Below are 16,160 nucleotides of genomic sequence, written 5' to 3'. Positions count from 1 at the left end.
GTGCCGGTGTGTTTGTGGAAGCAGGAGATTGAACTCCGGGTGGCACACTTTTATTTGGTGTCGCTCTCGATGCGCGTGTTCAAATTTGTTCTGATTGTTACATCCTTTAGATGCACATCAAATGAGAATATAAAATAACACCTAAATATTTAAAATTGTTAACTGTCTCTATTGCCTTTTGATTGATCTTTATTATAAATCCACTCCTTTCCTTCCTTCCTTATTGAAAAACACATTGAGACTTGAGAGTTTTTGAACAATTCAAGGTCAAACAGTTGTTTTTCAGCCACTGTGACACACCAGTCAGTTCATTTGTTAATATATCTGCAGTTAAGCATGGAGTCTGTGCCGATACATAAATGAATGTCGTCTGCATGTAACTGACATTTAGTTTGCTTATTATAATTTGGTAAATCATTGACATAAAGAAAACAAAAATGGACCCAGACTTGACCCTTGAGGTAGACCCATCTTATTGTTTCGTAAAGCAGCTAATCAGATTTAATTGTACGTAGGATAATTTCACGATTCACTGTATCAAATGCCTTTTTGAGATAAATTCTGTGAGAAAGCAGTTTGCCATTTCTGTTGAATACTTAGGCCTAAAACCAAACTGTTTAGAGAGAAGTAAATCATGTTTTTCTAGATATTTGATAAGTTGTTCAGATACCAATTTTCCAAAAATGTTGAGATTACAGAGAGTATAGAAGGTGGTCTATAATTCTGAATCCTTAATAATTGATCCTGCCTTAAAAGTTGGGGTTATAATAGAAGTTTACTTTCTCTTAATAGATAAATGTATCAAATTTACCAACGGCTTCAGCAAACAAGCACTCTATTTTTTATGAATGCAGTATCCATCCCAAATTAATACTGTACTTAGCTCTTAAATTATTATTCAATTGATTAATAATTTGAAGTATCTTACCTTCATCGACCTCAGAGATATAAAAGGATGAGGGTGTGTCGTTTATTGCATTTTGAGGTAACTGCACAGGTTCAAAACATATAGCAAGCTCATCCACAGACTGGATAAAATATCTATTAGATTCATTGGCAATTTCAATGCTATCAGTACTAAGTCTTCCTTTTATGTGCAGCTCTACAATGGTTTACTTTGTATGCCTTCTCATTTTAAAAAAATTGTTAATGTACTTCCAAAGAGATGATCCATTTCCTCCTGATTCTGCGATCAATTGCTCAAAATTTGCCTTCCTCATTTATCTAACTACTTTTTTTTCTTAGCAATTTGAAATTTAGGAAATATGTCTGTCTTTGTAAGCAAAGACTTTTTCTAAGCAAGATCTCTCTTTTTTTTATTGGTGATGAATATGTGAATTTAGCCATGGTAGGGATGTACTATTTTGTTTGCATTTTAACGGTTGTGTATACTTTGGAATAATTTTTACAATGGTTTGCATCACAATTGCACAGTTTTTGTCCAGATCAACAATTTTTAGTGCATTATCCCAATTACATTTTTTTTTAATATCATTTTCAAATCTTGTAATTTTACTCTTAGGGATGCCTACTACTCATGGTTTAAATGTTTGATGAAAATTACTCTGCAAATGTCTCTTTGCTTATTTTCTAACAATCAGGATCATGTTATGGGCAGACAAACCAGTGAGAAGATTATATATTTTTATCATACTTTCAGGTGTATTTGTTAATGCCAGATCAGTAAGAGTTTTATATGTTTTTGTTATCCTTGTTGAACTGTCTGACCAATTTGTTAAAATCTACAAATAAAAGTACAACAATCGTTTCAGTACAACGATTTTAAAAACTTCACCATTTCCTCTGATAATAAAAACAAGAATCATGCGAGGGTGGATTACAGAATCACAACATTAAAATTCATTGTTGGGGACATTATAACATTTAACGCCAAACATTCTAATCCAGCAATATCTAGATTTACCTCAACACATTTTAAACTATCCTTTTTTATGTAATTCGTGACTTCCCCTCCTCTTCGTGATGGTCTGTCTTTTCAACACATAACCAGGAACATCAATCATGCATGTTGGTATACTGTGTTTACTGTTGTCATTTTGCATTATTGACACGCTATTTTCCTAGTTAATACTGTAAAGTTGCTTTGACACAATCTGTATTAAAAGCACTTTATAAATAAAGCAGGCTTGACCTGACTATGTTGTTGGAAGAGGAAAACGAGGAGCGAGGAACACCCATCCAGGGCTGTGCAGTGATTGGTGCAGATGCTGGAGGAGTAACTCTGTATAACTCATCAGTTCTGATCCGAGAGTCTTGTAAATACCTCAGGATTGTTGTTGGTGATTCTGATTGATATTGTCCTCTGCTTGCTTACTGGATGCATTTTATACTGTTTACATTGTATAGTACTGACTTTGACAACATACCAAGCCTCTTATAAATTCAACAGCTACTTTATACTGTGTGTGTGTGTGTGTAAGTTTCTTGAAATACTACAAATGTAAGAAAATATAACACACACATTAATACATATATATATATATATATATATATATATATATATATATATATATCTTTCATTATTTCACACACACACTTTGATATACACGCATTCATAAAACATTAAGCTGGAAATTAAAGTATAGCCAAATGATCATTTTTTATTTGCTTATATTTGATAAACATTTTCAATAAAATAATATACAATACTGAATTTTATATTTTTTAATAAGCATTAAGAATAATAATGCATCTATTTAATTATTTATTTCTCTTGCCGGTTTCCGGTTTTTAGCCACAGCTGACGTCCGGTTTTAGTGGCAGTCATTTCCGGCTAACAGCTGCTGAATTTTCGCCGAGCCCTCTCTCGCAGCGCTTCGATAGACCAGCACTTCACTCTCCATTATTTAATCTATTTATATCTGATATTTTCGTGAGACTCGTCGCCTCTTACAGATCAGTCTAGGATCAAGAGATACTGAATGTGAAACCATAGTGCGAACTACGGGGGAGCTAGGGGGAGCTCGGCTCCCCTTAATAAGACATGGGCTCCCCTGAAAACGAGAAATGTGAAATTTTGGGGGGTCCCAAAAAATATTGACAATATGAATATTTTGAAGTGCAATTTCAGTTGTGCAATGTGATCATGATGGATTATTAAGTGTAAAATAGCAAAATATTATTTAATCATGCATGACGGCAATTAAAACCTAATTTACTTCAATAAAGATTAGGCCTACTATACATGATGCTATTCTTGTAATGAGCATCAATGTGTGGGGGCGCTGCGCTGCAAATTCCCCGTTAGTTATGTCACATATTCGTAGAAAAAAAATAAACGTTGGAGGCCATTTATCACGAGCAAAGTCCTTAATTCATTCTGCAGTTATAGCATCATAGCAATGGTAAAAAGAAAACAAGGCAGTTTAATTAATTTTGGTTTTATTAAGAAATTGTGTAGTGATGACATTATAATAGCACGACTGATTCACTTGCTGCAAACACTTATTAGACCTCCCGCCGTGCGCCCACTGTGACAAGCAAGAAGCTGAAGAAAAGTTATCTCTGGCTGTAGATGGTAATAGCTAGTCAGAGGCCGGTGTAGCAGTCGATTCTGTTCCCCTCGAAATGTCTGTTTCCCCTCGGGTTGCCAGGTCCGTGTAATAAACCCAACCATATAGTTAATCAAACATTTCCCAAAGTACTAGCCTAAATTCCGCAGATTTGGCAACACTCCCGCATTCAAACACACCGAACACACCTGGATGTAAGGAAAGCAAAAAGCGACACATTTCTTGCTACACTACAACATAGTAAAATGATTCTCACACTCTATTTTCTTATTCATCTTGCAGTTGTTCCGTTATTTTTGTCTTATGTTTTTACATTTCAAGTTGAAAAACCTCTCGTCTTAAATTTATTTTCAAGTTTAGGATTTAGGACGGTACTTTTAACTATTTGACTTGCCGTACATCCAGTCACGCTTCTTGCGCACGCTAGTTCTGATCGTACGTATAGTAACTCGGCAACTACGCAAGAATTGTAGTATGTTTGCCTAAAGGGGAACAGAATCGACTGCTACACCGTTCACTATCCTAACCCCTCTTGCTCCGAGTCCTCATTCCCGTTAAACTGGAACAGCCAGCAGTGGAGAGACTGTAAGAACCGATATACATGGCTGTTTGTTAAAGATTGAAGCTTGAGGTGCATCTCTTGTGGGGATGCAAAAAACCTTCTTCTGTCTGAAAAGTTACCTGGCACGCACTTGTTTGAGGAGTGGATTAATGGGGAAATAAGCAGCGCTGCTCAGAACAAGTTGCGAAAAAATATATATAAACACAGGCTTTTTGTGGGTGGCTGTTTGACCTATCAATTTGTGTCGATAAAGTATATACATATACAGTAATGCATATACAGTTGTAGCCGTTATGTATCTTTGTAAGTCAGTGTAAGTCCTTTTTTGAGGCACTCGTGTCGATAAAATATAATAATAGTGCATACACTTTTAGCTGTCCTTATTTGAGGTACACGCAAGCGCACAACACCCCCCCCCCCCCCCCAAAAAAAGTGGGCTCCCCCAGAGGATACGGTATAGCTCGAACACTGGAAAAGCTGATTGTGTGAATGTGAATGTTTATTTCAACATCTTTGCCTTTACCATAGACTGTATAAAGGTTGTTACCTGTAGCCTGTAAGCAGCATTCTCTACCATAAAGGAGATTATAATGAGATTTTACCCAACGCTGAAGTACAGAACTAACATTACATCCCCTCACGTCACACTCCAGGATTCCCCAATGACGAGTAAGGGGCTTTTCACATATATCGCGCTTAAAAACGCATAGAAAACGCTAGGCACACCGCTTTCTCCTTCTTTCCAAAGCGCTCGGGCAGTTGTGCTCATGAGGCGTCTGCCGTTGCTAAGCAATCATGAGCTGCTCTCTCCATGAAGACGCGGAAATTTCAGCAAAGGATAAATGGATTTGCAGCACTAAAAATCGCTTGCAGTAGCACTGCTACTAAATTTATTTCAAAATGGCAATCCATATACAGCTATGATCAGCTGTTCCTTCATCTTGGCTGAGCTTTCAACTTTGTTATGGGAAAGGATAAAGCTGACTGGTTAGTTCTTGCCACATGACCCGTGATGCGCTTGCGGTATTCTGAAAAGTTGAGATGTTTTTAACTAAATGCGGTGCGGACGCACCTGGAAAAAAAACTAGGCGTCTTCATGGAGAGAACAGGGACCTAAGGGACCATCTGACAATTCCACTGACTGGGTTAAAAGGTCCAATGTGTTTCAATAAAAATTTTAAATAACGTACTGTCAAATTCTAAATCTTGTGTTTCTCATAATGATTATCTACAGGTGAGATTTTGCCTGTACCTCCCTTCATATATTTACAGTATACAATTATTTACATATTAAAGATCCCTGGAAAGGGTTTCTCAGTTGTTGTACATTGCTAGATACAAGACTGACTTACTATTTTTTTCTTAAACAATATTTGTGTAGTGTCCATACAAAGAGAAATAAGTTATTGGCCATATATATTTAGTCAGTTTGAGTTAATAATTAATTTAGTGTAAACTGATTAATTTGAATTTAATATTGTACTACGTTTCATTTTGAGGTAAATTTGCAGATGGTCCCTAAAGCAGCTTTGGCGAATAGACAGCAAATATCAAACATAAAACTACTGCGCTTGGTTTTCTTTTTACGAAAAAAAAAAATATTTGGTGAAACTTTTTGGTTTGTGGGGCTCATTTCTGTGCTCATCTGCTGAAATGTACATAATATACAGTAATATATTCTATTAATTAAATGCCGAATTTAATATCTTGAGGCAATAAAAGACGTTATTTTTTAACGTTAAAGTATAACACGGAGTTTTTCTTATTAAGTGACTTGGATAAAAGCGTCTGCTAAGTGAATAAATGTAAATGTAATCGCTGTTAGTGCGCTGAGCCAGTTTTATTTTCTTTAACAGATTTCTCAGGGAAACCGCGTGAAACCTTGAGCGTTCGTTCATATTTTATATCTGCTTAACTGTCTATATAGTTTGCATAATCATCAATATAGTGTAATCTGAGATCTGAGGTCTTATATTATAGTATTAATTGATTGAGAAGCGTTACTCGTCATTGGAGAATCCTGCAGTGTGACGTGAGGGGATCCCCAGTATTACAGCACAGCAACGCACAAGCCATGACACAAAGTTACGGAAACTAAACAAGCGAAATCAATATATGTCTTCCTTAGATGTAATGTTAGTTCTGTACTTCAGCGTTGGGTAAAATCTCATTATCATCTCCTTTACGGTAGAGAATGCTGCTTAGGCTAGGTAACAGGCTTTATACAGTCTATGGTAAAGGCAAAGATGTTGAAATAAACATTCACATTCACACAATCAGCTTTTCCACATGCCCCGATAATCAAAACTTCTGCTTAGCGCTTGCTCCATTTATGCAGATCAGTTTTTGTAACTGTATTACTTAATCCACCTGTTGCTTTGGTCTTCATCAGAAGCCGCTTGCACCACCTGCTGGTGAGCGACTGACAGGAGATGGAGATCATGCCTCTGTGCTCTACTGCTATTCCTTTAGTTCCCGGATGTGAAAGGGCGAATTATCTGCCGAATTTTAACCACTGAATTTGTGGAAGCGAATTTGGAAAGTGAAATAAAATGGACCGAAATTTGCCTGTCGAATATTATACATCGTATTTTTAAACCGATTGAATATTTTGGAAGTGAATTCTGGAACGTGAATATGAATTATTGATTTTTCAATTATAAAAAGGTGTGTGAAATATTTTTAATTGAAATATTCACAGCTGAAACGAACAACTATGTTAAATTTCAGGACCTAAAAATGCAATCCTTGGAAATACAAGGCATTAAAATGCAAGTACTGTTAATGCAATGCATTATTTTTCAGTTAGTGCCATTCAGCATGCTTTTTTGTTTCAAAGACATTTGTCATTATTTTACTTCCATACGTAACAGTGTTGTGGCCCAGTTCATGTAAAACTCCTAGTGAGTTAGAACTGATAGTGGTATTAGGCCGGTAATTGTATTGGCAAACTAATCATCATTTACTTAAAGTAACCTGTGAGAGAGGTTTTTGGCTCTTTTATTTCCTTTCTTATAGTTTTCTCCTGTTTAATGGTCAGCAAGGGAGGTAAGGATTTGTATTTTATTTATTGTGTAATTCCAGGGAAGAGGATCTAAAAACTTAGTTAGAAAAACTCCTTATTGTTTTGGCCGTCTGAAACCCTCTCAGCCTAAGTTACTTCTAATTTTGACTGTCTCATACCAATGTAAACCAATAAATGCCACTTTCTTGACTTCTGGGTTGTGTGCCGGTGTGTTTGTGGAAGCAGGGGATTGAACTCCGGGCAGCACCCTTTTTTTTGGTGTTGCTCTCGATGCACGTGGCACGTAACATGTAAAAACAATTTAAGTTTGTTCTGATTGTTACATCCTTTTAGATGCACATCACATTTCAAATGAGAATCTAAAATAACCTAAATATAAAAAAAATTGTTAACTGTCTGCATGTAACTGACATTGAGTTGAGAATTTGGTAAATCATTGACATAAGGAAAACAAAAATGGACCCAGACTTGACCCATGAGGTAGACCCATCTTATGGTTTCGTAAAGCAGCTAATCAAATTCAATTGTATGTAGGATAATTTCAAGATTCACTGTATCAAATGCCTTTTTGAGATCTAAAAACTCTGTGCCTACTACACTGCCATTATCTAAAGTTCTCTTAATAAATTCTGTGAGAAAGCAGTTTGCCATTTCTGTTGAATACTTAGGCCTAAAATTAAACTGTTTAGAGTGAAGTAAATCATGTTTTTCTAAATATTTGATAAGTTGTTCAGATACCAATTTTCCAAAAATGTTGAGATTACAGAGAGTATAGAAGGTGGTCTATAATTCTGAATCCTTAATAATTGATCCTGCCTTAAAAGCTGGGGTTATAATAGAAGTTTACTTTCTCTTAATAGATGATTTTTTTCAAATTTACCAATGGCTTTAGCAAACAAGCACTGTATTTTTTACGAATGCAGTATCCATCCCAAATATACTGTACTTAGCTCTTAAATTATTATTCAATAGATTAATAATTTGAAGTATCTTACCTTCATCAACCTTGGAGATATAAAAGGATGAGGGTGTGTCATTTATTGCATTTTGAGGTAACTGTACAGGTTCAAAACATATAGCAAGCTTTTCCACAGACTGGATAAAATATATATTAAATTAATTGCCAATTTCAATGTTATCAGTACTACGTCTTCCTTTTATATGCAGCTCTACGAAGGTTTTCTTTGTATGCCTTCTTGTTTAGAAAGTTTGTCAATGCACTTCCAAAGAGATGAGCCATTTCTTCCTGATTCTGCGATCAATTGCTCAAAATATGCAGTTTTTGCCTTCCTCATTTATCTAACTACTTTTTTTCTTAGCAATTTGAAATTTAGAATATATGTCTGTGTTTTTGTAAGTAAAGACTTTTTCTAAGCAAGATCTCTCTTTTTCATTAGTTGATGAATATGTGAATTTAGCCATGGTAGGGATGTACTATTTTGTTTAGATTCTAACGGTTGTGTATACTTTGGAATATTTTTTTCAATGGTTTGCATCACAATTCACAGTTTTTGTCCAGATCAACAATTTATAATGCATCATCCCAATTACATTTTTTTTAATATCATTTTCAATTCTTGTAATTTGTGATGATCTTTTCTGTATCAACTATAACCAGGAACATCAATCATGCATGTTGGTATACTGTGTTTACTGTTGTCATTTTGCATTATTGACACGCTATTTTCCTACTTAATAATGTAAAGTTGCTTTGACACAGTTTGTATTAAAAGCACTATATAAATAAAGCAGATTTGACTTAAGAATGTTGGAAGAGGAAAACGAGGAGCGAGGAACATCCATCCAGGGCTGTGCAGTGATTGGTGCAAGATACTGGAGGAGTGACTCTGTTTAACTCATCAGTTCTGATCCAATATATATAAATATATATATATTTAAGTTGTTTCTCAAAATACATCAAATGTAAGAAATATAACAGCAAAATGTGATTTTAAATAAAGGTCATCAATGAGACCTCTCTCTCTTTTTGTTTATTGAGGCAAGTGTGTGTAGTGCCTCTCTCAATATAGCCAGCCCCCCCCCCCCCCCCCCCCCCCCCACACACGCGCACATTAAAAGTTTGTGTACATATTTTTCATTATTTCACACACACACATTGATGTACACGCATTCATACTTAAACATTCAGCTGGAAATTAAAGTTAAGCCAAATGATCTTTTTTTCTTTGCTTATATTTGATAAAACTTTTCAATAAAATAATATACAATACTGACATTTATCTTTTTTAATAAGTATTATTAATAATAATACATCTATATAATAATTTATTTCTCTTGTCCGGTTTCCGGTTTTTAGCCACAGCTGACGTCCGGTTTTAGTGGCAGTCATTTCCGGCTAACAGCTGCTGAATTTTCACAGAGCCCTCTCTCGCAGCGCTTAGACGACCAGCACTTCACTCTCCATTATTTAATTTAATCTACCTGTATCTGATATTTTCGTGAGACTCGTCGCCTCTTACAGATCAGTCCAGGATCAAGATACTGAATGTGAAACTATCTTAAGCGCGCTCTCGAGCTCAGGAGTGAACTCACAACAGAAGTGAAAGTATGATGGCCTCGGAGCTCCTTGAGTTAAATGTAACTCCACAATATAAATGAAGAGATATTTAAACGGTGTGTGGTGACAACCCTCTACACGTCGTTTATACAGCTTCTGGAGCGCATGATGGAAATTAGGTATGTTTTTATTTATATCCCAGAGCTTTATATCAAAATCCTTTCCGTAAACAATCGTCCAGGCTAACGTTAGCTTCTTGCTAGCGGTCTCCTGTACACTACGCAGCAGTCACTGAGCTAGTGATAACGAGAAAAGACACTCGGAGATTAAGTGAATAAGTAAAACTAAGAAAGACTACACAAGGTGTTCATTTATACGGTGCCCGTAAGTTGACTTGTTCGGTTTACTTCGTTTTGTCGTGGCTATGAGATATTAATTTGTGGGAACATCATATTAACTCGTGGGAACGTGATATTATGTCGAGGCCACGAAATCATTTTGTCATGGTAACGAGATCCTTATGTCATGGCCTCGAGACGGGAGGGAACGACATGTTTTTCTTGTAGTCACGAATTTAATACGTAAAAAAACCTGCGTGACCATAGCAACCCAGGATTATCAGAGATTGATTCATTAATATTTTATTTTGAATTACGAATTTATTATAAGTTGTCATGTCGTGGCCATGACACAACTAAGTAAACTGAATAAGTCACCTTACGGGCACTGTACATTTAGACTAAAGCGTAAACATTTATATTGTAAGTCCTTAGAAACTGATGACTTTATGCTTCTACTATTTGTATATTATTTTCTTATTTTTTTTAATCCATAGATGTTGGCTTTGAGTAAGTGTTGACTCTTGTGTTTACAGGTATTCACAGCTGTGTTTTCTACCTGTGTTTCTGTTTATAAATGGAGGTGAGCACTAAAATGATTATCTTTAAAGCACTTCTGTCATTCTCACCTGCTGAACTTGGTATCTTGTATCACACTTTCTCTCTGTTTTCAGTGTCTCTGCAGGAGACTGTTGAGGGATTTATTGGAGGATCTGCTGTTTTACCTTGTTCTTCTAAAGAACCACCGCTCACAGTTCAAGACATAGATCTAGTGCGCTGGATAGAGAAGGCCAAAGGCCAGAATGTGTATATCATTATTAATGGTCAAGTCTCTGTGGAAGGACAGGATCCAGTGTACAAGAACAGAGTTGAAAGTTTTCCTGAGGAGTATCTGAGAGGAAACTTCTCCATCAAACTCAACAATCTTCAACACACTGATGCAGGACTATACAAGTGCTACATCATCATGAAGGAACCAGTATTCAAGAGTGTTGAACTTTTCACTCGAGGTGTGTAAAACCACATGATTGACAAAAATCTGTACATTCCAGCCTTTGTTCTTTTGCATTGACATTATAAAAGGATACACTTATGTTTTGTGTTTTTCCTCCAAAACTGTGTAAATCTTTTGTCTTCCAGAGAGATCAGAAAGGCAACTCCCCAGTGAAGGCACAAAATCAAGACCAGAGATGACTGTTATGATCATTTCTGTTTATTGGTATTATATCTTCATTGGCTGTAAGTTCATTCAGCAACATGATCAAGATGTACTTCACATTGTAATTAAGTGACAGTCTCAAATTAATCATTTTAATTATGTGTTACAGAACTGTTTCACAGGGGTTTCTTCATAAATCACAGCGTCCCAAGCCTGGATAAGAGATTGAACAGAAGCAGTCCCCCCTTCCCGGTCTCGTCTACAGCATCTTTAAAGAACCAGACCAGGAACAGATTAGCACAACTCCAAACACCTGCGCCCGGCTCACCTGTAGGAGACAGACGCCGCACACAGGCCGGAGGAGGAGACAGGCAAAGCCAGGAGGAGGAAGAGCTGGAGAACTACTTTATATATTCACTACAATATCACCAGAAGGTGCTTCTCGACACCTGATGTCTTCATGAATGAATGTCAGCTGAGAGAGAGAGAGAGAGAGAGAGAGAGAGAGAGAGAGAGAGAGATCAGGAAAGATCCATGAGTCGGGATTCAAGTTCAGGACGCCAGCAGCGCAGCGGCTCTGTGTGACGGCGTCAGCAATATATTAAACTTTTCTGAACTATCTTGGATAGTTAGAAATATTATGTTATTAACAGGAAATACATATTCAGAAATGTTTTTACAGGAACTACTCAATGTTTGAATCATATATAGTAATATAGTATCACTTGTTTTGTACAGTTTATATATAGTTTATATAATTAATTGCAGATTTAAATAAAAAATATGTATAATTAAAAATATTGTATTTATTTTCCCCCAAAAATTATTAAATCTGATGAAAATCATCAACATTAAACAACTCAAAAGTAAATCACATCACTGACAAATAAGAGAGAAATGTGCTTAAATTTTATGAAAACATCACAAAATCTTTAAAACAAATCTTAAGCCCGGTTCACAAACAGGGCTTAGACTAAACCAGGATTAGGCCATAGTTCAATTAGGATGTTTAATTTTTTTTTTTTTATTAATGTCTTAGAAGAAAAACATTCCTGGTGTTCATCTTGAGACATCAGAGACGCAGAGATGTTTTAAGATCCCTCAGAGCAAGTTTCTTTCAGTTGAAACAGCTCAGATTTACATTTTAGTCTGGGACTAGATTTAAGCCTTGTCTGGGACACTGAGGGTTACAATGTCTTAAAAGTAGGCCATATGTTTATATAAAATATAGTTTCTTAAAAATACTAGAAATGTTAGGTGAAAATTTGTATTTGTAAACTAGTAACCACGACAATAAAGCCTATTGGTCAAATTTTGCTAATTGAATGGGTAATTTTCCAAGTGAGAAGGGGCACTGGAACAAAAATTAAATGCATCCAAATGCATCCATTAAAGTCATCCAGGCCATATTTAAGACGTTTTGCCAAAATATGAGTCATTATTTAATAATGTGATGATCAAAAGAGCATCTTTAAGAGATTTTGGTACTAAATAAAAATCATTGATGGTGGAAGGCATATATCGACAAATGAAACTGACTAAAAATTTTATAAATGGTCAAGAAAAGTTTTAGATAATTCTGAAGTCAACCCATCACTCCCCTGTGATTTGGTGTTTTTTTAAGTTATTAATGGCCTCTTTCAATTCATCCAATGATATGTTTTTAAGACATATGATATTAAATTCATTAACAGATCTCTCTAAAGTAACAGAACAGAAATATGGTCAGTGACATTGGAGTCGCTTTGTATAAATTACTAAAAGATTCTGTAATATGGGGTTAATTCATATTTTTATCCTTACAAACACCATCAATTTTTATTTTCCTGACCGTATTGACCTCCACTCTTTTAATTTCAAGATTAAATAAGTATTTATTGTTTTTTTCTCCTGTTTCTAACCACTGTTTTTTCTTGATCTGACAAAGGCTCCCTTAGCTTTTTCTTCATATATTTTGTCAAGTTTATTTTGGAGTTTATTCAAAGCGAACTGATTTTCTAAAGTGAAAGTGCCTTTCTCTATTAAATTATTAATTTCAAGTAAATCGACCTTCCTCTTGACAGCTAATCTTTTACCATAGGTCGTAACAGCTCTTACCATATTATCACAGACGATGCTGTATATCACACAGCTCAGACTCGACTTGAGTGGGAAATTAAATCATCCGTGGTTGTTTTCACATGAACAAAGGTGTTTAACTTCCAAACGCCAGACCACTGATTCGTCAAACCTGCTTAATACCTGCAGTCCGTGTTCTTCTGACTATTTTGTAGTAAGTAACAAATATACTTACAGGAAATGTATTGGAAAAAAAGTATACATTTTAGGAGATTTGTATTAAAAGTTGGCTGAAATATAAAAAATCAAAAAATACTTAGTAAAGAGTAGGACTTTTCTAAGAGTAGGAGACTTTTATAAAGCAGCTAAAAGCAACTTTCAGTAAAGTATAAGACTGATTCTTAAGTGCTGACTGAAGTGGGACTTAAGTGCTGTGAACCCAAAATGGCCACCGTGAACCTCTGAATCAGCCAATAGTGAGCCTGCAAGGGTGAGGTCACAGCTGCAAGGTTTTGCTTTGTGCAAAAAAAAAAAAAAAAATTACAATTAAGTACATCCATTTATTTCACACAATTTTAATAGAGTTTCAACACATTAATTAATGGACAAATGTGATGCTATTTAAGTTATTAAGCTGATGAATCACATAATTCAAAATTGCACTCACAGCCGTATATAAAGGAAAGATAAAAGTTGCAAATTGTAAAAAAATGGATGCAAAAAGAAAACCAAACTGGTCCAAGGAAGAAAATCTTCTAGTGAAGTCGGTCCTTAAATGGAAGGATGTGATAAGAGGAAAATTCATTCCGTCTTTAACAAGGAAGGGAAAATGCATGGCATCAGATTGTTCTGACAGTAAATGCAGCATTTTCTCGGACAAGACGTTCAGCAGAGGTTTCTGAGAAAAGGTGATACAATGTGTTGGCAACAACACACAAGGAAATTGCAGCATATAAAGAAAGCATGCGAGCAACTGTGTAAGAATTACAGAAACTTCAGACACTTTGATCTTCTGAGATATACTAAGGACACACAGTGCATTAACATACAGACATCTGTTCTCACATCTCACTGAGAGAAAATGCAGGAAACGCCTCTCTCACATATGCAACAGTTCCTACTCATTCCATTCCTTCCCTTCACATAGCTCACTCAGAATGGTCAATAGTAGAATATAATGGTATATATTAATGCAAGTGATATTTACAGTCATGTTTGGTGTCATTTGAATTGTCTCAGTGCAACTGGTACAATGGTGTCTGTCTTACAAAAGTAGATTAAAAGATAATTCATTTCCTAAGAATTAAGAGATATTCTGTATATCTGTAATGGGAGGGAGTGCCCCTTCCTGGGGTCCTCCATGTAAATTACCTTCTGTTCCCATTGAGGTGTAAACTACCCTGGTCTGGGACCTGACCTAATGCAAATTCCAATTGTTAGTTTCTGTCTTCATCTCGGGGGATGTTTGTGTGAGGTATTTAAACGATTGCAGCAAAAGGATCAGGGCCTTCTGTAGCTGGAATGAGCCCATAGCATGAAGTGTGTCCACACACTTCATACTATGTATTTTTCTAAGAGTCAGGTATGCATCTTTTACTATTAGATTCATCTTTGAGAATTTGGTGTCTAGTATTGATTTGATATCTATGAATTGGCTATGTAATTGGCATAATCCTTACCTGACTGATAATAAATTGTTACATTTGATTTACTCTGACTGACTCTGAAACTATTTTCTCAAGGAGATTAAGTGAAGGCTATGTTTCCGCAAATCTGCGTCCAGGGTTAAGTGCATACTAAAACTCAGACTAGATGGAGCATGGGGCGCATCAGGTGAGGTTTTAGATTTCTGGCTAAACCGCTTGACTTTAGTTAAGTTGTACTCAGTTGCATTAACTATGGGGGGCTAGTAACAGTACTGGTCATAACCGCTGGTTATTGTCTCAGCTTTAATTAAGTTGTATGAAGTTATATGACTGTCGGGGGGGCTAGACAGATAGTGCTAGCAGAACCGCTGATTATTGTTTTGAGCTTTAACTAAGTTGTACATGGGTAGCTGAGGGGGACTAAATGGATTAGACATAAACCTCTGACTACTGTTGAGACTGGCGAGTTTGTGATCGTGGGGCACACGTAGAAGAACGGCCGTCGTGGGGCACCCTGAGCGACATAGATTCCTAATGAACGAGTAAAATAAAGTAAAGAGTTAAATTAGAATAATCAAATCTCAGAAGAATAACAATAATAATTAGAGACCAACAAACAACCAATTTGCCTTTCAACCTAAATTCGAGGTCATACTAAAATGGAGTCAGATTAGATAAGAAAATGGAGTCAGATTAAATAATAAAATGGAGTCAGATTTGAGCTTAACCTAAACTGAATAACTTTACGCGCTGAAAGACAGAACACGCAGGAAGCCTTCATCCAGCACCGGATACCTTCCTTGGGCCGAGTGCCTGGACCTTACAAACTGGTACATTTTATTTTAGCTTATTAATCCATTTTATGTTAAATGATTGTCTCCATGTGGTCAGCAGCTGAGTTCTGGTCAAACAGGTGGGGGACCTCCATGTAAACCTGTCTGAGATTGGCGACATAGTAGAGGAGATACTTGGAACGGCCAATCCCTTACCCAAAATGTGAGTTAGCAAAGCAGTCCTTTAGTGATGCTCTCCCTGAAATGCTTTGTAATGTGTGTTCGGGGGTATCGTCATCATCATTCATCACTGTCATCATCACCATCGTCATTTTCATCATCATCATCAAGCAATGGGAGGTTACGAGCTTTGAAAATATTGTGCAAAATGCCACAAGCCATAATAATGCGACAAGCACGCTCAGGTGAATGTCGAATCTCTCCATGAAGGACATGGAGTCTTCTCTTCAGCTGTCCAATGGCTCTCTCCACCACAGCTCTTGTTACTTTGTGTGCTCTTCATGACGCAAGAAACAATAAAAGAACAT

General features: G+C 36.1%; 2 protein-coding genes across 6 annotated transcripts in view; one reads left to right on the top strand and one right to left on the bottom strand.

Annotated features, from left to right (window-relative positions):
- The first annotated feature begins 9,479 nt into the window (after positions 1-9,479).
- Positions 9,480-16,160, top strand: part of LOC127988265 (V-set domain-containing T-cell activation inhibitor 1) — a 138,695-nt gene continuing 132,014 nt past the window's right edge. For 2 of the 3 annotated variants that reach the window (XM_052590921.1, XM_052590922.1), the window contains exons 1-3: positions 9,480-9,817; positions 10,513-10,559; positions 10,651-10,986. In XM_052590921.1, the coding sequence (XP_052446881.1) occupies positions 9,804-9,817; positions 10,513-10,559; positions 10,651-10,986 (397 nt within the window). In that variant the 5' untranslated portion in view covers positions 9,480-9,803. Of the gene's footprint in view, positions 9,818-10,512; positions 10,560-10,650; positions 10,987-11,116; positions 11,216-11,304; positions 11,934-16,160 lie in introns of those variants that run through there. The other variant, XM_052590923.1, reaches the window with a different exon arrangement.
- The window catches only part of LOC127988262 (uncharacterized), a 93,215-nt gene continuing 90,888 nt past the window's right edge, over positions 13,834-16,160 (bottom strand). For 2 of the 3 annotated variants that reach the window (XR_008161593.1, XR_008161592.1), the window contains exon 7: positions 13,834-16,129. The gene's annotated coding sequence lies outside the window, so the exon portion shown is untranslated. The remainder of the gene's footprint in view (positions 16,130-16,160) is intronic. The other variant, XR_008161591.1, reaches the window with a different exon arrangement.

This window comes from Carassius gibelio, chromosome B22, assembly GCF_023724105.1.
Source record: "Carassius gibelio isolate Cgi1373 ecotype wild population from Czech Republic chromosome B22, carGib1.2-hapl.c, whole genome shotgun sequence".
Taxonomy (NCBI): domain Eukaryota; kingdom Metazoa; phylum Chordata; class Actinopteri; order Cypriniformes; family Cyprinidae; genus Carassius; species Carassius gibelio.
The sequence above is the reverse complement of the archived record's forward strand: the minus strand, read 5'-3'. Positions and strand labels throughout refer to the sequence as shown.